Source organism: Colletotrichum paranaense, assembly GCF_030867605.1.
Source record: "Colletotrichum paranaense strain IMI 384185 chromosome Unknown Scaffold_9.1, whole genome shotgun sequence".
Classification (NCBI taxonomy): Eukaryota; Fungi; Ascomycota; class Sordariomycetes; order Glomerellales; family Glomerellaceae; genus Colletotrichum; species Colletotrichum paranaense.
Window position 1 is genome coordinate 1,635,904 of NW_026848967.1, and position 26,911 is coordinate 1,662,814.

At 51.7% G+C, this 26,911-nt stretch overlaps 12 protein-coding genes across 12 annotated transcripts; 5 read left to right on the forward strand and 7 right to left on the reverse strand.

The window, feature by feature from the left end:
• Nucleotides 1-776: 776 nt before the first annotated feature.
• On the forward strand, nucleotides 777-3,605 carry CPAR01_11300 (uncharacterized protein; the record flags this gene model as incomplete). Its single annotated transcript, XM_060495559.1, has 6 exons — nucleotides 777-1,063; nucleotides 1,129-1,578; nucleotides 1,635-2,132; nucleotides 2,478-2,912; nucleotides 2,971-3,156; nucleotides 3,230-3,605. The coding sequence occupies 6 exons, from the start codon at nucleotides 777-779 to the stop codon at nucleotides 3,603-3,605; spliced, it is 2,232 nt and encodes a 743-aa protein (XP_060345907.1).
• A 395-nt stretch (nucleotides 3,606-4,000) lies between these two features.
• CPAR01_11301 (uncharacterized protein) lies at nucleotides 4,001-4,957 on the forward strand (the record flags this gene model as incomplete). Its single annotated transcript, XM_060495560.1, has 1 exon — nucleotides 4,001-4,957. The coding sequence occupies one exon, from the start codon at nucleotides 4,001-4,003 to the stop codon at nucleotides 4,955-4,957; it is 957 nt and encodes a 318-aa protein (XP_060345908.1).
• A 43-nt stretch (nucleotides 4,958-5,000) lies between these two features.
• Nucleotides 5,001-6,061, reverse strand: CPAR01_11302 (uncharacterized protein; the record flags this gene model as incomplete). Its single annotated transcript, XM_060495561.1, has 3 exons — nucleotides 5,001-5,600; nucleotides 5,659-5,841; nucleotides 5,900-6,061. 3 exons carry the CDS (start codon nucleotides 6,059-6,061, stop codon nucleotides 5,001-5,003), a joined length of 945 nt encoding a protein of 314 aa, XP_060345909.1.
• Nucleotides 6,062-6,704: 643 nt separating this feature from the next.
• CPAR01_11303 (uncharacterized protein) lies at nucleotides 6,705-8,534 on the forward strand (the record flags this gene model as incomplete). Its single annotated transcript, XM_060495562.1, has 6 exons — nucleotides 6,705-7,331; nucleotides 7,388-7,595; nucleotides 7,655-7,861; nucleotides 7,920-8,054; nucleotides 8,123-8,332; nucleotides 8,395-8,534. 6 exons carry the CDS (start codon nucleotides 6,705-6,707, stop codon nucleotides 8,532-8,534), a joined length of 1,527 nt encoding a protein of 508 aa, XP_060345910.1.
• Nucleotides 8,535-8,632: 98 nt separating this feature from the next.
• Nucleotides 8,633-11,008, reverse strand: CPAR01_11304 (uncharacterized protein; the record flags this gene model as incomplete). The annotated part of the gene is made up of 3 exons (XM_060495563.1): nucleotides 8,633-10,364; nucleotides 10,431-10,843; nucleotides 10,958-11,008. The coding sequence occupies 3 exons, from the start codon at nucleotides 11,006-11,008 to the stop codon at nucleotides 8,633-8,635; spliced, it is 2,196 nt and encodes a 731-aa protein (XP_060345911.1).
• Nucleotides 11,009-11,270: 262 nt separating this feature from the next.
• On the reverse strand, nucleotides 11,271-13,028 carry CPAR01_11305 (uncharacterized protein; the record flags this gene model as incomplete). The annotated part of the gene is made up of 3 exons (XM_060495564.1): nucleotides 11,271-11,490; nucleotides 11,572-11,758; nucleotides 11,825-13,028. 3 exons carry the CDS (start codon nucleotides 13,026-13,028, stop codon nucleotides 11,271-11,273), a joined length of 1,611 nt encoding a protein of 536 aa, XP_060345912.1.
• A 480-nt stretch (nucleotides 13,029-13,508) lies between these two features.
• On the forward strand, nucleotides 13,509-15,381 carry CPAR01_11306 (uncharacterized protein; the record flags this gene model as incomplete). Its single annotated transcript, XM_060495565.1, has 6 exons — nucleotides 13,509-13,647; nucleotides 13,867-13,879; nucleotides 13,931-14,275; nucleotides 14,334-14,425; nucleotides 14,479-15,257; nucleotides 15,319-15,381. The coding sequence occupies 6 exons, from the start codon at nucleotides 13,509-13,511 to the stop codon at nucleotides 15,379-15,381; spliced, it is 1,431 nt and encodes a 476-aa protein (XP_060345913.1).
• A 168-nt stretch (nucleotides 15,382-15,549) lies between these two features.
• Nucleotides 15,550-17,442, reverse strand: CPAR01_11307 (NCS1 nucleoside transporter; the record flags this gene model as incomplete). The annotated part of the gene is made up of 4 exons (XM_060495566.1): nucleotides 15,550-16,689; nucleotides 16,744-16,975; nucleotides 17,048-17,215; nucleotides 17,288-17,442. The coding sequence occupies 4 exons, from the start codon at nucleotides 17,440-17,442 to the stop codon at nucleotides 15,550-15,552; spliced, it is 1,695 nt and encodes a 564-aa protein (XP_060345914.1).
• Nucleotides 17,443-17,919: 477 nt separating this feature from the next.
• Nucleotides 17,920-18,108, reverse strand: CPAR01_11308 (uncharacterized protein; the record flags this gene model as incomplete). The annotated part of the gene is made up of 1 exon (XM_060495567.1): nucleotides 17,920-18,108. One exon carries the CDS (start codon nucleotides 18,106-18,108, stop codon nucleotides 17,920-17,922), a length of 189 nt encoding a protein of 62 aa, XP_060345915.1.
• A 438-nt stretch (nucleotides 18,109-18,546) lies between these two features.
• On the reverse strand, nucleotides 18,547-20,334 carry CPAR01_11309 (uncharacterized protein; the record flags this gene model as incomplete). Its single annotated transcript, XM_060495568.1, has 2 exons — nucleotides 18,547-19,458; nucleotides 19,618-20,334. 2 exons carry the CDS (start codon nucleotides 20,332-20,334, stop codon nucleotides 18,547-18,549), a joined length of 1,629 nt encoding a protein of 542 aa, XP_060345916.1.
• A 2,124-nt stretch (nucleotides 20,335-22,458) lies between these two features.
• CPAR01_11310 (uncharacterized protein) lies at nucleotides 22,459-22,944 on the forward strand (the record flags this gene model as incomplete). The annotated part of the gene is made up of 1 exon (XM_060495569.1): nucleotides 22,459-22,944. The coding sequence occupies one exon, from the start codon at nucleotides 22,459-22,461 to the stop codon at nucleotides 22,942-22,944; it is 486 nt and encodes a 161-aa protein (XP_060345917.1).
• A 509-nt stretch (nucleotides 22,945-23,453) lies between these two features.
• CPAR01_11311 (glycosyl hydrolase family 76) lies at nucleotides 23,454-25,078 on the reverse strand (the record flags this gene model as incomplete). Its single annotated transcript, XM_060495570.1, has 3 exons — nucleotides 23,454-24,134; nucleotides 24,184-24,914; nucleotides 24,988-25,078. The coding sequence occupies 3 exons, from the start codon at nucleotides 25,076-25,078 to the stop codon at nucleotides 23,454-23,456; spliced, it is 1,503 nt and encodes a 500-aa protein (XP_060345918.1).
• Nucleotides 25,079-26,911: the final 1,833 nt, after the last annotated feature.

Genomic DNA, 26,911 nt, shown 5'->3' on the forward strand with positions numbered 1-26,911 from the left:
TTACAATTACCTACCTAAAGTGACTTAGGTCAGTCCATCTCGACAAAATGAGAAGCAAGCAGAGAAGGTTTTATTCCCAAAGGTCACGAGACCTCCATGTAGAAGCGTTATTCAAGTCATTTCTTCCCTCGTTCTTATATGTTTCGATTGAAGTTCGTTTGTGCCACGGCGGAGTAGGAGGGATGGTACCTTCGAGTAGTGGCTGTGGGCCCAAGTGAGGTGGAAGCAGCCTTAATCGATAACAGTATACTTATTGATACTAAAAAGCATAGAATTTCTTCTTACCCGTTGATCGGGATACGACATGCGAGAAACCCGATTTAGGCTCCGTCGATTCATTCCCGTCATCAGCACTAGCAGACATTACTCCAGGTCAGAGGGTCAGGACAAGCTAAGCGGGCACATCAGTGAATTTGCAGCTAACAACTAATAGAGCCACAGCCTGCTCGACGATTCACAGAACGGAACCAAGAGATGTAGCCTCGTTTGGGTGATGGAAACTTGTTTTCCTGTATCTGCCTCCTGGACGTTGACTCCCGTCGCAGATGCTGGCCCTGGACTAGTACCAACAAGATAGAGAAGGTGGGGGCCTGGGGTATTGTGGAGCGGCGCTATGTTAGTCGCAGATAAGGGCGTCTCCGGTCGGCCTCCGGATTACGGTGATTTTCTCACTCCTTCTAAATGTTGACGTATACATGACTTCCAGAGACTTTTTACGTGTACTTTGGTGATGGCCAGGGTTCTCATTAAGCTTCGAAATTCTGACTGAGTCTACAATGTCCGTCCGAGAAGACTTGAGCGGCATCGAGCCTGAAGGTCCACCCGCCGCTGACTTGGCCGGTAGCCGGGTTTGGCGAGCTTGTCTTGCTTGCCGGCGTAAAAAGGTCTGCTTCTTGACACTGAATTATCGCTGCGTCTACGTAGCCTACTTTTGTAATTGCGCGAAGACTGACAAAGTGATGAAGATCAAATGCGATGGAAAACAACCCTGTCACAACTGTAGCTCTCGTGATCAGTCGTGCGAGTTCCCCGGAACAAAAGACAACGCTTCTGCCAGTCGTTAGTAAGACTCGCCTGCCTTCTCTACTGGCACCTTTCTACATGCATGAAGGTCTGATTGGAGAGCAGCTACGTGACGTCTTTTGCAGCACGATGCCAACAGATGGATACACTCTGTCAACGTCTAGAAGTGCTCACTGGGCAGCTATCACAGTCTATCGACGTCCTCAACAAACAGCCACCTGCGCCAGCGAGCCAGAATCAGCCTTCTGGTCGTGTCTCCGCAGCTGAGATCATCAATTCTTTCCCAAGACTTGCAGCGTTGTTATCTCAAGCAACTGCATCTCCTCGACAAGAGTCAATAACGAATGCAAACCCGAATGCGTACGCAGGCGTTGCTGAATTGGATGTCAACACAGGCGCAATAGACGATGAAACCGAAGTATTTTCACCCGATAACAGCGAGGATTATAATGATGATTCTACTTCTGTAGAAAGTACCTTCAGGTTGACAAAGCCAGCCGCCGAGGAACTCAGCCAAGCAGGTGCCTTGGTACGAGATTCTTATGGCCGCCTACGGTATGTCACTTCAAAACTCTCATATGCAACACACGAGATTTAATATCCAAAACCAGCTTTGTGGGTGGTGCAGCGAGTAATCTTATCGTAGAGGCCGCAAGAAACCTCCTGCCGAATTTGGCGACAACCACGCCATCTTCTACAGGAGCCAGTCACGAAACGCCAAACTTGCCAGACCTCGAGATCCCTTCATTTGTTCGTGGAAAACTCTGGCCTCCTCTTCCGTACATACCTGCACCAGAAAGCCTGCCTCGCCCGCCGCAATATGTCTCTGACCTGCTTGTGAGCCTATACTTCGACAAGCTCCACTACATATTCCCTATTCTCATCAAGCCTCACTTTATGAATCGTTATCAGAAGCTTCTGAGAGCCGGGCCAGACTCTTCTTCACCTAAGAGAGGAAGGTTTCTTATGGTTTTCTTCGCCGTATGTGCGTGTGCGTCAGGGCTATTACCGTCCAACTTGGAGAGCGGGCTACCCGGTATCGACTTTTACCAAAAGGCCCTTCTCATCTTGTCTGCATCAACTGGAGAGTCCTCCATTGAGAAAGTTCAGTGTCTTGGACTTTTGTCGATGTGCTCCGCAGGGTGGAATACTGTGTCTCAAAGTTGGAATTTAGCCGGACAAGCCGTGAGGGCGGCAATCGACATGGGGCTACACATTAGTGGTCACTCCGTAAGACTTCCTTTCCGTTTGTTTATCGATAGCCTGCTGATCGAAAAGAACGCTGTCGTAAATCAGCAGTCACCGCTTCTAATGAAATCTAAGGATTTTCCTCTTCAGGAGCAGTCTCGCAGAGTGTGGTGGTGTGTATACACGCTGGACAAGTACTGTAACTCCAGTATCATTACATCCTAGTAACGCCTGGTCCTTGGCTAATAACCCGTGGCTCCTTGCAGAACGACATCGATTTGCCTTGGCCGTCCTCTCGCGGTCAAAGATGAAGACTGCTACTGTGAGCTACCATTGGACGTACGCGATGAGGATGTAATGTCTGGGATCAAGAGCGGACACGCTGTCGACGTAGAAGCCACAACGAGCTCCATGAGCGGCTTCTTAGCGTTTGCTAAACTCTGCCGGCTTGCAGGCAAGATCCAAGAGTTCAGCTCTCCCCTTAACCTACAGAAGATCGCCTCTGCAGATGCAGAAAGAACTCATAGGTTCTTGGCTCGCGTTGATGCTCATGATCAGGCTCTTCGAAAGTGGCTCGAGAGTTTGCCCGGGGAAATCCAATTCTCAGCAAACAGAAAGAACAAGAGCCACGGGGATATATCCATGGTTCATTGTGTGATAACGTTTTTCTTACACGCAGGATCTCTTATCAACTTGTACCGGTAGGTTTAATGAGTTGCTGATATGTGATCATGGAACGACATTGTTAATAGACTGCAGATACTTCCTGAACTATCCCAAAGACTCCGCAGAACGAGACGAAGTGGACGTCTCGGGAGCCATCGATCAATGCATTAATGCTGCACGGGGCTGTATCTACGTCGCTGATATGGTTCGAGACTTGGTGCCAGCTTCACACCATCTGGCTATCTGCATCCACTATCTGACGCTGTCGGGTATCATCCTGTAAGTTGGCGCCTACTTGTGATAGCAATTTCTATCAAATTGGCCGCAAATGCTCACAAGGCTTCAACTTCAGTCTTCGAGTGCCTATCGATCGCAGCAATCCAGCTCTTTTGGAAGATGCCGAGAAGTGTGCCCGATCGCTCAAAGACCTAGAGCCTCGGTGGTCTGGGGCCAAAAGAAGCCGAGAAATCATTGAGAAATTGCTAGTCCGACGCCGCAGCGAGATTGCTGGAGACTCGCTCACCTGTCGTGGTAATGAAGGCCGACATCCACCCGAGAACGCCCGCAGGGCCAACAAAAGACCCTTTGCTGATGTTGAGGTTGCATCATCCTCTTTGGTTGACGTTGCTAGCGGAATCTGGAATCCCAGCACCACCGGCTCCATGTCAGAGACGACGCATTACGATGGCTGTATGGATCCTATGCTTTTTGCTTCGTGGTCAGGATAAATCCACGATAGCTCGTATAGGTATGACTAGAAAGGACTAACCGAAGTAAGCTATGTTACAGGATTGCGCGATCTCGAGCGTGGAGGTTTGGCAGGGAGAGCATTTCGCTAAGAAGAAGCAGAAGTAAGCACAAAAATCACGAACGTAAGCAATAGTGGGCCGTGCAGCACAGCGCGGCTTCACATGTATTCAGAAGGGCGCTGATTGGTGATATTACAAAGCCATTTCATCATTCTTCATCGTCTTCAATATTGTCATTACAAATATCTACTTGCGTTCTTCAGACATTTGATCCCACAGATACTTGCCAACTGTGATTTTCGACGCTTTAGCACGTCCGCGAGTTTTATCAGATCGTACAGAACACCTAGACGTCTCACGTCAATTCTACAGCAATGGCATCAACCCTCTCCCCAAACGGCCGCCTCGTCAATATCGGCACCCACTCTCTAGCTCTCTACGCCCACGGTCCAGAGCCCAACAGCCCCACCGATCCCGTCGTACTCTTTGTCTCTGGTGTAGCCAGTGATGCCCTCAACTGGCAAGCTGTGATACGGCTTCTCGGCCCCTTTCAGGTGCGGAGCTACACGTATGACCGCTCCGGCAATCGCCACTCAGACCCCTCACCCAACCCACCAACAGCCGAGAACATTGCCCGAGAACTCGCCCTCTTGATCGAACACGCCCCCATACCTAACCCACTCGTTCTCGTGGGCCACTCTTGGGCTGGTGTGCTCACGCACGAGTATTTTGCCCTCAAAGGCACCAAGCAGGTCGCGGGTCTGGTCCTTGTGGATGCGAACCATGAGACGGCGCCGCTCGTGTTAGACGTCAACGATCCTATTCTCTGGACAAAGATCGCCGCAGGAGTCAAGACATACGACGGCTGGGGGTTGACGGCGTCGCATAAGCTCACGAAGGAAGAATGGGACGCTTTTATCGCGGAAGAGGCTACAGAGAAGCACAAACTAATTGCGCAGCGAGAGGATTCCGAGGGTTACTCGCAAAGTTTCGAAACGCTGAGGAGTAAGGGCCTGGCAAAGAGGCAGCCGCTTCTTGGGGACAAGCCAGTGTATGTGATTGTGGGCACGCGAAGCAGAGACTGGAGCGGGCTTTACGCTGCGGGTGTCGCGAAGGGGAACGGGACGGAGGAGGAGAGGAAGCATGTGAGAGATATGATTGAGGGCGTTGATGCGAAAACTGAAAAGCTCATGAGGGAGTTTCTGAAGCTCTCTAGAAAGAGTGATATTGTATTTGCGAAGGAGAGTGGGCATTTCGTGCAGATGACACAGCCAGAGATCGTTGTTGATGGAGTGAGGTGGGTGCTGGATAACCAACCGGCGACTGAATAAAGAGAGTACCTTTAGTTATCAATGATTCGACTACCTTAAGTCCTTAATTGTAGCCAAACTTGCTCTGGGTTGAGAGTATCTTATTCTCTGAATCGTCGTTTCCCTGCTTTCCATCGATCTTTTGTTCAACCTCGCTTCTTTGTTTCCCCATAGCCGCTACCAAGTCCTTCAACTTGGCCATTTCCTCTGACATCCAAGCTGTGATGGCGACGATATCGGCTCCGCAGTTTACGAAGTGGAACCCTTGCTCGTACTTCAATGCCGCAGCATCGGCACTAAGAGCAAAATGACCGACATATTTCCCAGCATCAAGCCCTGCTTTGAGCACGCGTGCTGACGCCTCCTGAACTTCTGGTATTGAGGCATGGTCAAATGCCACATAACCCATGGATGAAGCAAGATCGTTGGGTCCGATGAATAACATGTCGATGCCGCCAACATTCGCGATTTCTTCCACGTTCTCTACGGCCTTTCGGCTCTCTATCTGTACGCAAACCATAACGTTGTCGTTGGCGGTAAGAAGGTACTCTCGGCCGGTTTGGTTGAAAGCTGCGGGGGCAAACATAGCTCCCGCGCCTCGAAGACCTTGTGGCCAGCGCGAGGAGGGATACTTGCAAGCGCGAACGGTGGCTTCAGCTTGCTCCTGATTGATATGACATCAGTTCAAGGCGGTTTTTTGGCGGAATATGGCAAAGACTTACCTTGGTCTCGCACATTGGAACCATGATGGCATGCGCTCCACAATCCAAAGCTCTCTTTATCATCCAATGTTCCGAAGCTGGTATCCGCACGATTGGAGACGCCCCCGAAGATGAGATCGCACCGACTTGGAGATACATCTGGCTGTCATCGATGTTCCCGTGCTCCGTGTCTATGAGAACCCACTGTATTGTAAGCTTCAGTCAGCATGAGAGGTCTGGTAGAGCCAGGCTGTTCACTCACATCCTCACCCAACGGCGCCACTGTCCTCGCCAGGGAGTAACCTGGAAACTCTAGCCATTGGCCAACACTGGGCCCTTGACGTCTCTTCGCGCGCTCTAATGATTCGCGTAGCCTTGTCTTTCCTGATGCATCCACGATGGGGGACTGGGTTTGGTTGGCCATTGTGTGGTCTCCTTCGTGCCTTGCTCGAAATCGGCGTTGTAAGACTTTGTGCGACTCTACTGCTTCGTGATAGACAAGAAAGTTCAATAAACCTAAAGGGATACATACATGTAAGTTGATCTCTAATCATCATGTTTACAATCTTACAGGCGATCGTAGTCCCCTGGACCGATCATGATCAACGAGCCCATGTAAGCTCGGCCGGATCCCGGGCCGTGGTCTGCTCGTAATCGGAAGAGCTTTGCCTAGCAGATACCTAGCTCTGTACAACGCGGCCACTCTTATCGAAGAATGGCTGTTGTGACCAGGAATGTGGCCTGAGTCGTTATCTCCGGTATCGCGGCTACCGCACTAAGTAAGATACCTTAGCTGGAGTTGCCCGGAAGAGATCCGGCCGAAATATCTTAAGATTGAACCAGGGGCTCAAAGGACCAGTAGTCGACTTGATAAGACATGCAGACTGTAGAACAAAGATCAATTGAACGCTCTTGAATACATTCATGGATATAAACAATGACTCTCTCTCCGTAGTTGAGTGGACTCTTGAGTTGATCTCGAAGTGGGAATCTGAACAGGGTTGTTCACGAAACTTCACATCGGGTTATTCTTAGCCGCTGCACTTCGATCAACCTCCGTTACCAAGATGGCTTCCGCAGCCGATACCAAAAAGCTTCCTGAAGTCGACGAGACCAGTAAGCCAGACGACATTCTCGAAGGTACCATCGAAGATGCGACCGAATACTCCGACCGTTACTTCCGAAAACTTCGGTTCAAGATCGACCTATGGCTCCTCCCATTGATGTGGGTGTGCTATGGCACGCAGCAAGCGGACAAGACATCTCTCAGCGTCCAAGCTGTTTTCGGTCTGCGAGAAGATACCGGTCTCGTGGGCGAACAATTCAACTGGCTGAGCACGATTTTCTACCTCTCCTATCTCGTCTGCGAGTTCCCAGGAAACTGGTTGATACAGAAGAGTCATACCGGCAAGTTCCTGTCGGTTGTGATGGTACTGTGGGGTGTCGTTGTTCTGTGCATCGCCTTTGCTAAGAACTTTGCGCACCTCATGATCCTTCGAACGCTGCAGGGTGCTCTTGAGTGCACGATCTCTCCGACCTTCATGCTCATTACCGGAGCATGGTATACTTCTCAGGAGCACACCCTGAGGTCTCTGATTTGGGGCACATCCAACGCCGGAATGAACATCATCACCGGGCTTTGCATGTATGGAATCGGATTGCACGCTCAGAAAGACCCGGGTGGTTTGGCTGCAGTAAGCTAAGCCCAGATCCTGCTCACGATCGATCCTTGGCTAACGGACATTCTTAGTGGAAGGGAATTTCCTTATTCCTCGGCGGCCTGACCATCGCGTGTGGAATCCTCGTTTGGTTTATCCTCGGTACACCCCGCGAAGTCCGGTGGCTCAATGAAGAAGAGAAGAAAGCCGCGATGGCCCGCGTCATCGTCAACCAGACAGGTTCTGATCGTCAAAAGAGATCCGAATTCAAATGGGACCAAGTGTGGTTGACATTCAGGGGTAAGAATTGCCTGCAGATAACTTCAACGACGAGCGACACCTGACACTTGCGTTTGCAGATCCTCAAACGTACTTCTTCTTCTTCGTTACCATCATCAATGCCTTACCGAACGGAGCGAACACGACCTTTTCGAAACTGATCTGGAAGTCATTTGGGTTCACCCCGCTGGAGACGTTGCTGAAGGGCTCCACTCCTTACTACTGCGTGAGCATTGTCTGGTTTCTAGTAGTTGGACTCGTCACGTTGAAGAAGCCGAATCTCAGATGTAAGTTTGTCAAAACGAGAACTTGAAACCTGCACCGACTGACTACTGGACTCTTTAGTCTTGATGATGATGTTTTCTCTCGTACCAGCTTTCAGTGGCATGATGGCTCTGGCATTTCTTCCCACGGATTCTATGAAATGGACAAGATGGGGAATGTACATCCTGCAGGTCTTTGGTTCCTTGCCAGGTCTCAGTAAGTTTCCCGCTGTTCACTAATATCATGTCTGTCCCTCGTCAATGCCGAATGCTAACACAACTTAGTGATCTGGACCTTCTTGCCCTCAAACGTTGCGGGAAGGACGAAGAAGACTGTCACATCTACAGTGCTGTTCGTCGCCTATTGTGTTGGTAACGCGGTGGGCGCCCAAATGTTTGTGGCGTCTGACGCTCCAAAGTACATTCGTGGTCTCACCGCTTGTGCTGTTCTCTACTGCGTTGAGTTCTGCAGCATGGCTACCTGGCGTTTTTATTGTAAGTGTCTGTCCGATGCTACTGTCAATCGGTTCGAAACTGAAAGCTGACCTTTATTCAAGACATCTGGGAGAACAAGAGGCGGGACAGGCTTGTTCGCGAGCAAGGGATTTCCAAAGAGGAGAGTGAGCGTCTTGGAAAGTTGAATGCCGAGGCAGATATGACTGACAGAGAGAACATTCACTTCAGATACAAGTATTAGCCAGCCTTGTCAAGTAACAGCCAGCCTTGGGATCAATGGCTTGCTCCATGACGCGATATTGAAAGGGTAATTTCAGTATACGATCGATCTATAAAAAGTTATGGTTCAGATGGAGTTGAGCCAGTTGTACGGTCAATGCAAGATTTGGTTTCCTCGCTTTCTTCTCCGCGCAAGTTCACGCGGACCTTCCTCGCAGTGTCTTCCATCTCACCCATGGTGGTGGTGCGACTTAAAACACCACCAACATCACGCCCATGCCTAATGGCGGCCAAGGAGCTGCTCTTCCACAATGGTACGTTGCCTCGACTATTGGCGTTACCGAGTGTTGTGAACAGAAACGCGATCGCCGAGATAAGCATCACGCCATGGAGAGCAATCCACGGCCACTCGATGTGGTACAGTACTGTGGACTTGCCCACCTTGCCGTAGTAACTCAAGGAACCGTCCTGAAAACGATCTGTATCTTGGCCACTCTTCAGACTCTGACCCGGCGCATAGTTCCTCCGCATCTCGTTGGTCATGCTTGTTGCTAGGTTGTAAAATGTGCTGGTGATATTGTGCCTGGTCCAAGTCCAGAGACCGTCCAACGCCGGCGGCGTAGCCTTCATCGACCACTTTTCCGCTTCAAACGGCCCGAACGACGCGCCATTGAAGCCAACTGCATCAGATCCCAGTACCTTCTCGATCTCCTCTCTCTGATCCGGAGTGCCTGAAAGATTGGTGCGGAACAAGTCCTGCATGTGCGCACTCATCGACTTGACAGAGTCTTGGGATATTCGGTAGTAGCCCTCGTTACTGATGTTGGGGAATTCAAGCCTCAGGTCGGTATTATAAACAGCAGACCAATATTTATCAAACTCCAGCGTGCCATTTGCTTCTTTGGAAATGATGTTTTCTGGTTGGCCGTCCTCGTACTCTGAGGAGCGTTTCCACGAATCCGGATCTCGTCTCGAATCTAGCGCTTCGGTGACGTTCTCCTTGACTTGGTTGCCTTCAACCGCTGAATCGATCCGCTTGACACAGTAGTAGAGCGCGCACTCGGTAGCTTGCATCGGTATGTCTGGCCAAAGTTTGAGTCCGGTCGTAGAGCCCCTGTCCGACTCGCCGGGAGTGAACCCGGTCGACTTATTGAGCGCCTCCATATCTGGGTGAATGATACTCATTGACCACAAGAGCGTATCCACATCCTTCATGGAGTTGGTTTTGCTAGGGATTCCGGTTCCGAACGATGTGGTCGTGTACTTGTCATCCGAGTAGACGCCCAATGGCTGTTTATTTTCGCATTCTGCGTAACGCCCGTTGTATGGTGGGCAGCCATCGATGTTGGCAATGAAGTGACCGTTTGGAAGGACGAATGCTGTTCCGGGGACTTTATAGCCAGCTAATGTGGTGTTCGCCAACGCAATGATTGCCTGTCCGAACCCCCCGACCTGCTTGAGCTCTGATGTGAGGTCGTTGCATTTGTGGCAGATCCCTAGACTCTTGAATTGGTCCCAGGTGCAGTTGCTCGTAGGGCACTGGATCAATGCCTCCTGTTCTACTTCCCAGCGTGATTTGGATAGCCCATTCAAGATTGCGCCTTGCATGGATAGCGGCGTGTCCGTTGAAACCCAGTACTCCGTCGTGGTAGAGTTTTGCCTCGATAATTCTGTGACCTGTGCTGTGCCCATGGAGTAGGTCTGCGTGCCGGAGTTTAGCGCAAGCGGTCCCTTGTCCGTCTGAGTGCTTCGCGTATAGACAACGCCCTCTCGAACTTGGATAACCTGCTGGGCGAGGGGATCGAGGGCGACGGCAAGCAGCGTCAGGATAGCACCAAGTTGAACGGCGTGACTAGTGCCAAAGTCGTCAGTGGTCGTCTTATGAGACGTTCAAACATGGTGGAGGGGGTAAACTCACGCGCCTCGCGTTCGAAAAATGATCCGCAAGCTTCCAAGAGGGCCGCGGGTGGCGGCGTCGATACGGTCGAAGTCCATGAGCGGCCGGTCTTCGCGGGTGAAGAGGATCCATTTCCACTGCGCTAGACATTCTGAGAGGACGAATGCGACAGCGGCCTTCATCGTTACCGACAAGATCGATACTACTGTGTTGAGTGTCACTCCATTCCATGTGAAGATTGGCTTTCCGTCAAAGCGGGCAAGGAGGACCACCATTGCGGTGAAGGAGATGATGCCGCCGACGAGGGCCCAGGATTCTGGACCCCAGGCCGACCATCGTAGTGAATGAAGCATCACAGGTGTGAGTTGCTCTTGCGACTTAAGTTCTGAATGACGCGAAATGAAAATTGAAGTTTCAAGTGTGCGATGGCAGAACTACATATTGTCTATCGGACCTAGGGACGCCAGGCAGCTGAGATTGCCAGTTCTCAGCGGCAAACCCCCTGACTACATGAGGCAACTGCGCGTCTAGAGTGAGATCGGTCTCACTTTAGGTGGTGTCGGGTTGGAATAAAAGTAAGCATTAGGATCCGAACCCATGTCCGTCAGCCCTAATACGACGAGCTAAATTCTTGATTTCACCCTGAAGGCACAGTATTAGCTCACTCAAGCCTCTATTCCTAAGCTAGCATGGGCATGGGAAGCAAAATCACTGGCCTCCAGGCTCCAGCCACAATCTCGCATCGCTAGCGAACAAACGTGTGACACCTCACGCCTCAAGCATTAATCCTAACGAGCTTGCAGCGGACCGTAGGAATGTCTTCAGATTAATGTGACTGGCTGCCTCGGATTCTGGAGCAGTTCACTTGCCAGCAAAAATATTCCCCAGCTTCACCAGTTCGCTCCATCGCTCATCAGGCCGAACTTCAATCGTGGCCTCTGGAGTCAAGACCTTCATTTCCTCAACACTCTTCGTCCCGTACTCGTAGCCTTCAGTGTTGTTCACAAAGTTGACCAAGATTTGAATCCAGTCCTCCATTAACTGTCTTTCAGTGGGGATCGGACCATGGGTGATTGAAAAGCTACGTTGCGTCAATATGTCAGTAAGAGCGCGTAGCTGATAGACGCCGTGTCCAAATAAGAAAAGAGAGAATCAAACTGACTTCCAGATGGGCCTGTCCATGGCATGCGCCACCCCGAAGGAAGCGGGAGCCACCTTCTCGTTGATGAAGGACAGCCTGTAGGCGATCTGGTACCGCCACACGTCTCGAATATCGACGCCGTTGTCAACTAGCGCTTTCGCAAGTGCCCTGGACGGTGCCCGCACTTGTCCGTCCGAAACGATTGATCCTGTGGCATGTTGTCAGTGATAATGGCACCAAAACAAACAAATCTCATTGCAAAGAAGCTTTTTACCGAATATTGTTTGCCAGTCTTGCAACTTATCTGATTCTGGCAGCTTGTACTGTTGGATCGCGCGATCTGTAACGTCTGGAGCGTAGTAGTTTGAGACCTGTAAGCGCAGGGCTTCCAGCGTGGGCTCAGTGGGTGCGTTATATGAAGAGTAAAGAGTTTCTTCGTTGCGAACCTCGCCGATGAGTAACCTGTATCCTCTTCGCTTAAACTCATCTGCGAAGTCCTTGCCCTGGAGGTACTCAATCATACCCGTGTGTATGAAGACATCATCGGTGACGGGCCGGAAGGTGTGGTTTTTCAGTTGGGGAATAGCCTCCAAAAGCTCCTCAACAGTCTTTCCCCGAAGAATCGAGAGCTTCTCCGCTCCTGACACTGAGGCGTCAATCCTAAAGTAGTCGCAAAGCTCGTCGAATTGGCCTTGGACATCGGCAAGAGATTTTGGCTGGGCCGGAATCGCGTTTGAGTCCATGAAGATGCGGTGATATAGTGAAGAGACACTTCCCGTCTTCCGGAAGTCGTAGAGCATCTGAGCTTCGGCGCTGTATGCCCCAGCACTCCGGCCGGCAAGCGTCACTTTCCCCGGATCTCCTCCGAAATGAGCAATATTGTCTCTCACCCACTCCGCGGCCACTCGTTGGTCCCAAAGACCGAAGTTACCGCCCGCTTCACCGTTGCTCTCTTGCAAAAGGTCGTTTCCAGCAAGGAACCCAAACACGTTGAGTCGATACCCGATAGCGACGACAATGGCGTTGAGACCACCCGTAGTAATCAACTCTGTTGCATCCATACCCGGCTCCTGCGACGGATCACCCATCTGGAACCACCCGCCGTGAATCCAAAGCTGCACCGGCCATTTCTTGTTTTCTTCGCCTTCTTTGGGAACCGGGGTCCAGATGTTGACAAACAAGCAATCTTCGCCATAGGTGTTTCCACCACCGTCAGGCTTGACTACATGGAACGCCTTCTGAGGGCATACGGACTTGAACTTGGTTGCGTCGTATGCTCCTCCATTATCGTCGGTGTATGAGTATGATGCGGGTAATGGTCGCGGCTTGCGCCATCGGTGCTCGCCAGTTGGTGGCAGTGCGTAGGGAACACCAGTGAAGCGCCTGGACTTATTGTCGAACTGGAGGCCGCGGATCGTTCCCCGGTCGCCCAATTCGAGCTCGATTGGCGTTTCTTGGTATGAGATGGTGTTACCCATAGTGAGATGATTCAGTTACAACTATGATAAGTGCAATGGGTATGGGTAACCATCAAACATTTTCATCTGATGACTGACGGATGAATATGCCATCAACAGCTCCTGCTACGATTTCGGCGACAGAACTGGGCTCCGGCGGGTCTCCGAGGTCCGTTCCGGCATGGGGCCGATAACGCTTGATTATCTCCCCGCGGGCAGCCAACTGATAAGATATCGCTCCAGCTTCGGCCGGATCTCCGTCCGATGGGCCGACTCGATATGTCAAGTGGAATGATTGAGTAGTGCCCACGTATGTAAATACTCTGGGGACATTAGCCTAGATACGATGTCACAAGCTTCGGCAAGTAGCTCAAGGGTTTTCATGCTTTTGACGACGAATGAGTAAACATATATCTTCTATTGATTTTGTTTTCACTTGAGCTTGCATTTGCACAACTGTCTCCAAACTAAGTATTCAACTTAACACGAAGAGACGACAAAATGGGGAGCCTTGGCCACAGCTCTACTATGGTGGATCTTTCCCATCATATCAATGCCAAGAGCAGAGCCCGTCATCCCTCACCGTTGAAAGACATCATCAAATTCATGGGATATGATGGCATGGTGAGCTTTGCCGGAGGTGAAACGCGAAGCTCCCGATATTTGTGTTGAGATGAAATTAACAGTAGTAGGATTACCTCATCCGTCTCTCTTTCCGCTTGACCAAGCCAAGTTCAGTTGTTTGCCCCCCGAAGCTCCACTTTCAGCCAACCGGCATTCTCTCGAACAAGACAAAAGAGATAGGCTGAGTTTGGAATATGGACGTGGTTTGTCTGCAGGAGATCTAGACTTGACCCAGTTTCTTCAATATGGTATGTATTCCCGCTTTGGTAACCTTCAGCCGTACTTTTACTTTCGAACAGCGATGTTGACAATTCGCCCGTAGGTTCTGGTGCCGGCAATCGGCAGTTGATATCCCTCGCAAAAGAGCTAACAGAAAGAGTACATTCGCCCCCTTGCGAGTACGAGTGCCTACTACACCCCGGTAACACCAATGCATGGGCAAAGGTAGTTGGATTACTCTGCGAGGATGACGACTATGTCATAGTCGAAGAGTTTACGTACCCTTCCGCTCAGGCTCTCTGGATCCCATTGGGTATCAAAGCTGTTCCAGTCACTGCTGATGCGGCAGGAATCATGGCGAAGAATCTTAGACATCTTTTGTCGAGATGGGATGAGCGGGAAAGAGGATCGCGAAGACCAAGGGTGTAAGTGCACCTGCAGACCTCAGCGCTATGGGTCCAGTAGATGATTAACGAGTAACAGACTCTATCTTGTTTCTGTCGGATCAAATCCGACAGGAATCACTATCTCAGCACAAAGACGAAGAGAAATCTACGACATCTGCGTTGAGTTTGGTACGCTCGAGCTACTCAGGTTCACCTGCGGAGAAGTTGCTGATAGATAGTAGACATTATCATCGTCGAAGATGATCCTTATTACTTCCTCCAATACCCAGGCTACGGATCGCCTATAGAAACATCCTTCACGCCCAAACCCATCCCAGAATTCCTCAACACCCTCGTGCCCACGTTCCTTTCCATGGACGCCCAAGGCAGAGTCATCCGTCTCGATTCCTTCTCGAAGACCCTGTTCCCCGGCCTCCGTCTAGGATACTTCGTCGCCAACCCGGTCTTCACCGAACGTCTCCTCCGCGCAACTGAAGTCGAGACACAGGACCCAGCGGGATTGAGTCAAGCCTTTGTCCTTGGTCTCCTTCAAAAATGGGGCATCGACGGTTATCTCACTTGGCTGCAAAACCTACAGTTCCAGTACCGCACCAGGCGAGACTGGCTCCTGGATGCGTTCAGTGCCCACTTTGACCTTCTGCCTGCGGAGAAGTCGCCTATACCTGAAGCGCAGGGTTTTGTAGTGTGCGTCAAGAACTCCCATGGCGGCAAGGTGAAACCTATCTTCAGCTTCGTTGATCCCGGAGCTGGCATGTTCGTCTGGTGTAAGTTCTACTTTGACGGCATCGACCGCTTCATGGAAATTGAGAAACCCGGAAAGAGCAAAGATCCAGAGCAGGACTTTGCCAATGAGCTGTGGCAGGCGTGGGCGACGGAACTCGTTCTTCTCACTCCGGGATCGTACTATCATGCCTGGCAGGGGCCTGACAAGATGAGTACTGCCGCTCGAGGTGTTGATCCACGTACGGCGCATTTCCGGTTCTCTTTCGCGACGCCGACAGTAAGTCGATTGATTCTAGCGCCCTTAGGATATTGGAGATCCCTAACTTGGCCCATTACAGAAAGAAGAAATCAGCACCGGGGTCGTACGTCTTGCAAAAGTGATAGCGAAGTATTGGGGATAGAGAGGCTCAGCAGCCACGTCTAGTCAGGCGATGAATGCTATTGCTCAGGTTTTAGACGGTTCGAACTCAAGCTAGCTATAATCCACCTTCTACGCGACTTGCAACAAGTGATAGAGTTTCACCAGTACATTCTCCCTTCTCTACATGTAAGTATGGGTATCAAAGCTTTTAAACAGCAATCGAGGGCCCGGGCTTGTTCTTGGACCCGTCATCTTGGAGATGTACCGATCTTCCTTCGATGGGCCCATCAACTCCCTTAGGTCTTTCAAAAGGCGCCATGCCCTTGCTGATAGCGACATCATCCTCGAATGTGCCGTAGAGATCAAAGTCATCCTGGCATCCAAGCCTCTGTGGCTTGAAGACAAAGGTCAGGAGAGCATAGAGCGCTCCAGCCTCTAGAAAACCGAAAATGTAGTTGCCAAGGTAATACTTGTAAAGTCCATCGTTGATCTTGACGTTGGGGTTGACCGCGGCAATCATACCCGGCATGGCGGGGACGAAGCAGACGACCCAAGCGACAAAGGCTCTCCAATTGAAACCGTAAGTGTACCAGTAGGCTCCCTCCTTGGACCCAGTGTACAACTGGCTGATTTCAATCTTCTGCCGGCGGACGATAAAGTAGTCGGTCATCATGATGCCAGTCAAGGGTCCCATAAAGACGGAGAAACTAGCCGCCACAGACACAAACGTGCTAGCAGTGTTGTAAAACTCCCACGGCTGAACAGCCCACGATAGAGCCGCGGCCAGAAGCGCGCCACGCTTGATAGTGATCCAGGTAGGGAGCAAACCCGCGAGATCCATACCGGCAGCATATCCATTGCCGAGAATATTCTCCGCAATCTGGCCGAGAACGAAGCCCAAACTGCAAAAGAAGGCACCGGCGCGGGCCTTGGAACTGTAGTCGTCCATCATCCACTGCGTGATGACGGTCAACGGGTTCCACATGGGCTCTTCGAGCTCCCAAATCTCCATGGAGGCCGAGGCAGTAAGGATGGCGAAAATGGGCACGATCATGCCCGGGATGAAGAGCGAGAAGATGATACCAGGGACCTGGATGCCTTGCTTGCGGGCGAAACGCGTGAAGTCGGACTGGTTGAGAATACCGGCTGAGATGTTGCCGACTGAGGCGATGATGCCGTAGACCCAGGCCCATTCCTTTGTGAGCAGGGAGGGCTGCTTGGCGCCGGACTCGAAGAGAGGGCCTGTGCCGCCGGTAGTGCAGGCCCAGATCGTAATGCCCATCATTGTGACGAAGACAATGAGGTTGGCCGTGATGACGGGAATCTTCGCTTTCTCGATCCTGATGAGCTACAAGAAGAGCATTAGTAAGAGGCCTCAGAAGCTCGAGCGAGGTTTTCTCACCAGGAATGGAACCGAGATCAAGTGGAAGATGACGAATCCCACAAGGTCTCTGGTGACCATGTGCGCGCTCTCTGGGAGCGTGTTCTCCATCATCAAAAAGTTGTAGCTCCAACTGCTAAGCATAGCAGATACGCAGAGACCACCCAGCCAGGCTTGAGAGCCGTACCAGACGATGGATAGCATAATTCGGATCAATTGGCCGATGTAGGCACCGTTCATACCCAGAATGATTCTGCAGGATTCAAGTTAATTTCACGTGCCGTTTTGCACAGAAAAAGAAATAATGACAATTTGCTGCACTTACCTTTGAGACACAGTAAACCCAATGTGCCATTCAGAGCCCATCCATCCGTTACCGATGACGAGCAGACAAATCAGAGCTCTAGCCAGGATCATCAGACCGATGGTCTGCGGGATAGTGAGACCCAGCGACAGCAGAGAAGCCGCGCCTGTCCATGCCGAAATGCAAAGACTGTAAACAATGATTAGCACATCTGGACATAAATGCAGTGAACTAAGCTAATGCAGCTTCTACCAGACTTACTTGGAGATGGATCCGAAACCCAGGAATGCCCACATTCCCCACGTTCTTCTGTTGGGAGGCAGAGGAGCGATATCAGGATTGATCCATTTCGTCGTCTCGTATCCGTGCTCATGGTCATCTCGCACCCGAAATCTCTCGAGTAGTCTTTTCGCCATCGTGGCTGACGTAGTCGACGGCGGGTCTTGGGTTGAAAGAGGATCCCCACTCGGCTTCTACACACGATGAGAGTCTGTAATAGATCTCCTGTACAGACAACAATCGACGGTGTCTCAAAAGTTCGTTGAGGAACTCGGACGGAAAATTGAAGCTCGAGAACTGTCCCGGTAGCTGGTGCAAATTTTCCAACTCTGCTGAATACTTCGGTCTAAAAGAGCAGATGTGGCTCTTATGTCGGCAATAAAAACACCGCATCCCCCCACACGGAATAGTCCACCCTCCATCCCAGCGGCTTATCAGATTGATCAAGTGGTGCGAGTCCATCTGCAGCTCGACCTTATCAGATTCATAGATCCCTGAAGACCACCCCCAGGGATCTGCAAGAGACTTTTCATTCTTTCCACCCGCTATCACCAAACGTGAAGCCGATTGTCTCCGAGGTCACATTGGACCCCGCACCTGATCCGTCCATTTTTTTAGGAGGCACTGGAAGAGTAGTAGCTTGAGTTTTGAGATGGAAATGAGGCTACTTGAGGAAAAGACGACCGATGGTAGAAACAAGCTGGCCGATCAGATATCCGCTCTTGGCGCTGGCTAAGAAAGGCTTTAGAGACATATGCGGGAATGCCAAGTGTGCTAACAGCATTGAACGATGATTGGTTCATCCACCATACCCAAGGCTTCGAATCTGCGGTTGACGTTCTTGAAGTGCTTTATCAAGATAGCCTGTCATGATAGCAAAGATAGCCAAAGCCTGCGCCGCAACGTGGTCGCCAGGTTCAGAGCTTATGAATCCGAGACAGTGGGTGAACCGTGAAGGACTAGACCGCGTGGGACCCGATCCACGAACAACTGGATGCGCTTGCAGTGAAGCCTATTTCAACGTCAACATGTCCCCTTGGGAGACAATTCTACGAGCTAAGCTAATGCACCCGTTTTGTTTCATAAAACCATGCTTATGAGGTGGAGAGAGAGAGAAAGGCCCGGCTCATGATGAAATGCCGCCCGTCGTGCCGCCGCCGCCACAACCCGAACCCTGGGTGAGTTGTTTAATTACCTCACCCACACGCCGGCCGACCTCCCAGTTGATGGATGATATGGAATCAGATCGGCAAACACTCCCCCGGAAACTCTTGCGCTAAAATCATCCAATTCCACTCCCTCCCTTGATCCCTCGCCTTCCAAACCCGTTCCTCGACAAACATCCTCGTCCGCTCAACCGTAACCGTCTTGCGATGCGTGCCAATCGAGTCAAAGACGTCGAGCACGGCAGCCCGGTCGTCCGCGTCCAGCATTTCGCAAGCAGCCATGAAGACGGGCCACAGCAGCATCTTGGACTCGGAGGGCGGCCCGCTCGTGTACAGCATCACGTCGTGGGCCTTGCTCAACGCCTCGCCATCCGCGTCCGCTGTGGACCCGGGGAGGCAGAAGAGCCGGTGCAGGTAGAGGAGGGCGCCCGCGCGGTAGCAGGCAGCCTGGGCGCGGAATTTGCGCGCTGAGCGGAAGGAGAGACTGTCTGAGATTGTGGGCTTCCAGGACTCGAGGCGCAGGCGAAGGGAGTCGGCGCGGAGGGCGAGGTTGGAGTAGCCGGCGTCGAGCCAGCTGTCGACGCAGATGGGCGGAGACGATGAACCCCTTTCCTCTGTGCTTGTCGGCGATGTTGCGCTGCCACCGCCCAAGAGGGTATTTGGAAAAGCAGGCTGAAGGATCTGGTCGCGGACCTCTTCGGCTAAAGTGCAGAGCTCTTCTAGCAACGGCATGAGGGTAACGGTATACCCGAGAAGACGGTCTGGCTTGGCCGCTTCATTTTCTAGCCAGACGTAGCTGGGAACTCTGGGACGGCGGAGCTGAATCAAAGAGACGACGAGGTCTTGTCTCGCCAGTGCTCGGAGGTAGTATCTAGCCACGGAAGATACGTCGCCTCCCGTAGAAACGTGGTGGCTGATAAGAGAGGCCACGTTTGATAGGACTGTGGGTATCGTTGCATGGTGTCCTGGTTGTGCCAAAGTGACGAGCTAGACCCTGTGAGCAATTCGATTCGGGTCACTGGGGTGTAGTGGCCCATCCATCCATCTAATGCAAGGTCCACGGGGTTCATGTTCCAGTCTCGAGCAGAAGTGATGGAAACCGACCCACGCCGGAGAAAGAGGGGGCAAAGGGAAACATGAACTCACTTCCATTGCGCATAATCCGAGAAGCAGAAAGAGCGCCTCTTCAAAGTAGTGACTTGAGGGCTTCATATTCCTCAAGTTTGCGAGGATCTTTGCCCTCCGGTTCAATACAGGCAGCAGCGCCGCGGAAGAGCTGCCGACGTCATATGAGTAGCCAATGGCCGAAATCGTGTCAGCAATCACCACCGGGTCCTGCTGCAGCATCATCACGATGTTGGCGTTCATCTCGCACACGAACTCGTGACCTATCAACAGCTCAAAGGGGTGTCTGTTGAAGTAGACTTCTAGATACGGCTGGTCTGCGACAGGCACCGACCCCGGAGGAAGCAGAGAAAAAGTGCGTGTATCTAGAGCCAGTGTCTGCCGATTTGAAATTGGCGGTGATCTTTGTGCCGCCGGCGTCGTTGAGCTGCTGCTTGAAGACCCGGCGGAGACGGCTACGGAGAGGAGGTCCGGAGAGCTTGATACAGATCCCGGTACTGAATCCTTTGCTGCCGCGGCGGCGGTATTACTGGCACCAGCACCGGCCGCCAGCAGAGACGAGGGTGAGTGCCTGGCATGCTGTGCAGCGCCGGGTTGCGTCTTGTATCCCTGGCACACGAGCCTACGTCGAGCGCAAGTTCCGCATGAGGGGCGTATTTCATCGCACTTGACTTTTGCCTTGCGGCAGTCGATGCAGCCGTTGCGCGAGCGTCGCGTAGGAGGGACCAAGGGCGGCATCTGAACTGGATCGGATCGTCGCGGCTAACTCAACTCCAGTGTGCAGAGAGTAACCAGGGTAGCAGCTGCAATAACAAAAAGCAAGGCCGTGTGAGAAAGATACAGATAAGAGAGGTGAGGACTGAAGAGAGACTGTAAGATAGAGAGGGTCCTGGATTGTGCCTTACATCCGTTGACGGGCGTCTTGCTGTCGCTCGGATTCGGGATAGAGTTGTGGCTGGCGAGAACCAACGTTCGTTATCACGTTTCCGCCCGCCCCTCCTCCAAGCGAGCGAGCGATTTTCTGCAGTTCTGCAGCAATTTTTTCGCCAAATTTGGGGGGCCCTAGTAGGCTGCTGGCTGCTCAAAAGAGAAGACAAGGGTGTAGTTGTAACATGAATGCATGGGCGGCAGAATGCTGCGTGAGTGTGGTGAGCAATAAGTTTTTATCTTATCAGATCATCTCCATCTGAATGATCCAGCCCAACCCCCGCGAGTTGCAGGGGTTTCCCGATATTAGTGAGGGGTGAGGATGGTGAGGAGAGCCACTTGCGGCGGTACATCGGAGCCTGCGATCAACTTTGATCGGGTGTACTGTGCATGAAGTAGTAACTGTGGTTCGTCTGGTGTTTTCATGTAATTTTTCAGAGGAGGTCCACTGGAAGATCGATCCATCACGGCCTCGGCATATGTACGTCTGATCACACAAGCCATTCAATGAGCCTGCTCACATCACTTGCTACAGTTACTTACTTAGGACGGCCAACGACCGACGAGAGAATTCCAAGGTATGGTATGGTCGTTGTAGAAAATTCTGATCATTATCGAACTCTCTCTACATTGGAAAGCCGGATAATTGTTGTCGTCGGCATGTGTCCGCCTTTGAGGGTCGCCATTGTCAACACCCTGGAAATTCTTACGTACAAATCCGCCGCCAACCCAGCGAGTCATTTATTTCAAGCACCACAAACACATTACCCAAAATCTTCAAGAATCTTCAGTGGGCTCTCATTATTTCATCATCGGTAGTGAGCCAGATGACCTTAAGCCCTTTAGCTAGGAGAGATGACTCTGTGAGATCCTACCTAGAGTACCTTTCTGTGAGATCGTACCTCATTATGCTATGACGTCTGAAGCCTTCGCCAAGGCCTCTCTCAGTGAATAAGGTGCTTGGGATCATTTCATTCATTCGAATACTCCAATCGGGCGAAACTTGAGACTTAATGTATACCTTACCTACTAAGTCTTCCCATGGTGATTAGGTTATACGTCAATCGCGGCAATCCAGAGACAGCTGCAGTCTTATCGGGCAGGTCACTCGCTAGAACTATCTGCGGGATATTGCCGATGTTCAGGGTCCACGTTGCTCGCTCAATCGAGCGGGGGAACAGGCGAGCCGGTCCTCACCGGCGCTGGTGTGAACGAACCTCAAGCATCACCACGGCTGCATCCGGTTTCAATCCGCGGAGTCGCAGCACAATGCCCCATTTTCCTGTTTTTCGGGGGACTTTTGCCCATTAGCCTTCTCGAGCCGCCTTGAAATGGTGTACGCTCTTCATGCTTGATACCCCGCGGAAGACCGACCGGCCGAGTAAAAATACAGGTCTACTCTTTGCTGGCGGGAGTCTAGCGTCGCTGTGGCTGGTCTCACTCCTTCGCCTTGGCAGTGAGACCGATGACATCAACGGTCGATCCCGCGTTCTGGCGTTGCGCTACTGCGGCCGCTACCACCTTACAACCTACACAACGACTCGGAATGAGGCAGCCAGACGTGTCAATACAATGATTTCAGTCGTGACGGCAACGGACAGCCACTCGTACTGCCTATTTGGGTTGGTTTGGTCTATGCTGTGCCACAGCCGATGTCATTTGGCATCGCGCTGGTTTGGCACTATCTGAGGCGGTGATGGAGGATCACTAGGGGTGGTGATCAACACTGTTGTCTCTGCCGTGTGGCTTGAAGCACTTGGGATGACGTTCTAGAAGTCTAGTGCTTTAATTTTGAATGATAAAGACTCAGGCAATTCCTCGACTCAATTTGATCGCAACAAGTTGTCAATTTGAAAAAAACCTTGTCAAATCACAACTGTCACAGAATCATAATTCATCTATCTTCAATCAAAGTCAAAGGAAACCCCCACCAACATGCCCGCCATCCAAGTCGAAACCAGTAACGCTGCTCGCGATGTCGCAAAGCTCGTCGCCCGCGTTACAACCTCAACTCGTATCGGTAGAACCCGAAGCGGCGTCAGAGTAATTGGAGGCGGCATCATCGCAGCTATCGTCGTCGGCGTAGTCATCTTCCTCGCCGTAATCGTTATCGGTATCTGTCTCTTCCGCCGACACAAGACCCAGAGCAAGAGACGTCAGCAGGAGATGAACAAATACTACGGCGGCGACGGCCGGTCCAGCATCGGCACTGACGCCCCTCCGCCCGGCCCTGGCTACGGAAACAACAACACCAACAACGGCTATGGCTACACCCAAGGTTACGGTCAAGGTCAGAACCAGGGCTACGGATATGCGCACATGGCTCAGCCTGGTGAGGCTGGGTACGTGGCACCGAGCGACGGCGGCGTAGCTCCGATGGCACCTGCTTATACCGCCAACCATGTTACGCACACGAAGTAATGATGTACGGAAGAAAGTCACGATACTGAAATGAGCAAGGATAGATGTTTTATATGATACGATGATGTTTTGTAATTATAGTGCGATACCCACGGCCTTATGAGTTGTAATAACAAATATATTGAGTTGAACTTATGCAAGGTGGTTCCTAGCGACATTCCCTCGCAATCGTCAATTTTGATAAGCAATTGAAGTTTATCTCCTGTGTTCAAATTGTCTCGAGCAAGACTGGACTGTACATAAGGCCATGTGTAAGTTTCGTTGTAATGATCTTAGCGGCACGCCGAAGTCATCGTTGGGAGGAAGCACAATCCCCGGCATGTGTGCTTTAGAATTACAAAAATCTTAGGAAGCAGGGCTAATTTGGATCTCTCTTCTTAAATTCACTGCATTAAACGCCATACGCATGCTACTGATGGATACTCATCTTGCCACAAGCCGCAGGGCTAATTGAGTGGTTTTCCTATGATTTTCCCCGGCTGTTGACGGATTTCTGCCTCAAGACAATCCTAGCTTTGCGAGCTGACTATTTTCGCCGGTGCTACACTCTCCACCGAGTTATCAACCTTTTCAGTCATAGGGGGAGCTTTCCCTTTACCCTTCTCTCCTTCTGTCCACTCTTGATACCCAAGCGACATCCAAACCCAGATCCCAATAGCGCTCGAGAGAACCACAAACGTCAAGATGCCGGCGCCAGCACGGTCACCGGTAGTCAGGGGATCAAACTCCTTGAACGGATTCGAGTTCATTCCCGCATTGGGGTCGCCCTTTGAAGTGCCACCAGTGGTATTCGTAGCAGGAGGGGCCACTTCCAGCAGACTCTGCACCGCGGCCAACACGTTCATAGCCTCGCCCGCGCCAGAAGTCTTGTCGACAGCCGGGTCGACAAATACACCCTTGTTCCAGTAAAATCCACAGGCGCGACCCGAGGCACCGCCGGTACACTGCTTGATGGCTGATAGAGTGGAGTTGCGCAGGACCGGAAGGATGAGGTCGCGGGTCGAGGGTACGAGTTGTGTTACTACAGTCATCCAGCGATGGACGTATCCCTTGAAGCTAAGCATGTCTTGGGAACAGCGGCCGGTCTCGAATTCGCACGGAATTTCGTATGCGACGCCATCGGCGAAGAAGTCCTCGATGGCGCGGTTTGCGAGGGCTTCGGTGCGGTCAAACCATTTCTGCTCTCCCGTCTGTGGAGGGTCAGCATCTCGACTGATATATGGACATAGAGTCACTTACATGGTTCGCCAAAAACGCACAACCTTGCATCAATACGGCAATATTGTATGAGAAGGTTGCCTTGAAGATGTTGGTGCAGTTCTTCGGCACATGAGCACCGTCGTAGACTCGCCAGTTCTCGTGATCGATGTAGTTTACCGCCCATAGCCAGTCCCATGTCTGTTCGGCGTAGCGAGCATACGTATCGTTGCCGGTATAGCGCGCGAGTCTAGCACCGATGTTGAAGAAACACCCATTTGAAATTGTGTTTTTATAGTCGTAACCCGTGTTAGTCCTGGGAACCTGCCACCGCATACCGCCGCCACATGTCTCGTCGTGCCTCTCCGGGTCCGCCTGAGTCGTCCAGACAGCTTGTGCGAGCGCAAGCCACTGTGGTTTATCTTCCGGAGGGTCGGGAAATTTGTTCTCTGCTGCGAGCATCGCTGTCATGCCCCAAAATCCTTGGTCGTCGTTGCCGAGAGAGGCGGTGTGGTTCCTTGGCATGTAATCGCGGCCTTCTCCGACTTGATGGAGCATGCCTTCTGTAACGACGTGGTTGTAACTCTCGTCGCCCGTGTAATACCAGTAGTCGACGTATGTTCCCATCATGGCGCCACCCTGCCACCAGTAGTAATCACCTTGGCCCGAATCTGGTGGTCCTGGCAAGATGCCGGGAATTTCTCCCGTCTTGTTTCCTTCGTAAAACTTCATAAGATCGTATGCGAGTGTGCTGGCCGTCGTGAGAATGTCATCTGGATAGTGGGGGTTGTTAGACTCTCTGGCGTTACACGGGCTGTGGTGCGTTTTGGTCCTTCCTATGCGTACCTCGAGTGTCTATTGAATACGCCGCCTCGGCAGCCCTGGAGAATGCCCATAACGCCAGCGGCACTGCGCTCGGGATATGGGATGATAGCATTTTGAGCGAGTAATTAACTTGGTATACGCCCTAGCCCGGGCTTTTTTGGTAGAAAAATGAAATGAGCGACTGGTCAAGCGGTGAGTGTACGATCAGTGGTTCATGGTCGGAATCTGCCCAGTGCAAGTGACGCTGGAGAAGATGGGGCGCAGATTTCGACACCTCCAAACCGATGGCCCGCGTGCTGGTTCGAAGAGATGCACACGAGGGGGATCTTGTGTTATAACAGTCGTTCCGCTCGGGAATGGAAAAAAGGGCGCAGTTTCTGGAGGATTCCCTTGACGCAGGCTAAGTGATCTTTTACCGCCGGGGTCGAGTTTTGGACGTTATTATTGTTCAACTTGGTACGTTTTGGGAGTAGGCTGCTGCTCGTGGACGAGAACAACTTTGAGAATCAACAAGGAGGATCAGCAAAGTTGGAATTATCTAGGGAGAAGCGCAGGCGAACGACCGGAAGATGCGGAAAGCAGCTAGAGCAAGTTAATCTGGGAGAAAATCCGGGGAAGAGCATATTGGCGGCAGTCATGCTACTTTTGTTCCCCTTTCGCGCATCTTGGCGCAGATGTGGACTCCTCACGAGCATCCTCTCAGGATTCCTGCTGATTCATGGCTTTGCCTTGGCGACATGGGACCAAGTTCCAACTGGAAGCGACCGAGATGGTAGCGGGTTTTCATCCGTCAGGGTGCACAAGAGGAGAATATTGAACCTTGGAACAGCCAGGCCTGAGGTATGCTTTCAAGAAGGACAATGACGCGGTGGAAAAGCCAGAAGAACAACACCAAGAGGCTACTAAGAGGCACCAAGAGGCACAGCTCGCCTGGGCATTGGGGCGGTGCAAGGGCCTACCCATCCTGCCATCCAATCTCGACTCGTCCCTTTGCCGGATGGATTGTGCGTCGCCAAGACAAATACGAAAGTAAACGACGGGAATGCGCCTAGGGGGGCTATTGGGCGGCCTGGGCAAAACATCCATTGGCCTTGAGAGTCTGGCGAGCCTGGACTTGATCCGCAAACCTGTGAGATCATCCACCGGACTCTCGGGCCAGGGGGTCTTGGGGTCTCTTGGGGGCTCTTGGAAGCTCCGCCAGCACACGCAGTGTTGACACGCCATGCTCCTTTGCCGCCTTGTTCATGACTTCAGGTGGCCCAAAAGCTCACCGGCCCCTTATGTTTTGTGATGCCTGAGTAAGTGAGAGCTGGGCGGAGTTGTATGATGTAGTCCGAGGTCAACATTAGCTATGAGACGGCGTCAGACAGCCCGCCATAGTGTCTAAAGTCTAGACGTGTTCGAGGGCCCTGGGGCCAACCGTTGGGAGCCACCGCGGGGTGACCTCACACGCACCGTACCCAGTCAGCCAAAGAAGCACAGCTCACTCAGCTATGCAAGAGCGGGGATCATGGATTAATTAGCTCGGTTCCGTAAACCGAGCTGAAAGTCTCTCGTAAGGCCCTAAATTCGGTTTAGCGTAATGACTTCCCCTTGCTACAACGGATGCTCACAAGCACAGATTCACTGGATGCACCCCGTTGCGGAGAGACATCATGAAGCAGTAGCTTTATATCTTGTGGGCTAACCTCATCAATCGAAGAATGAAGGTCTCGGCACTCATTTCAGCGCATTACTTGAAGTGAAGGACAGCGACACAACCGCTTCTTATCCACTCACCACTGCTCAAGTGATTGGCATTAGCGATAAAACACAACGGCAGACCCGTACTTCGTGAGAAATGCCACCTTGGCTTGGCGAGAGTTTATTCAACCCCTGATGAGACTCACTACATCTTCAACTCCCTTTCAATTTAAGAGTGTCTGCAACATTCCAGTACATATGA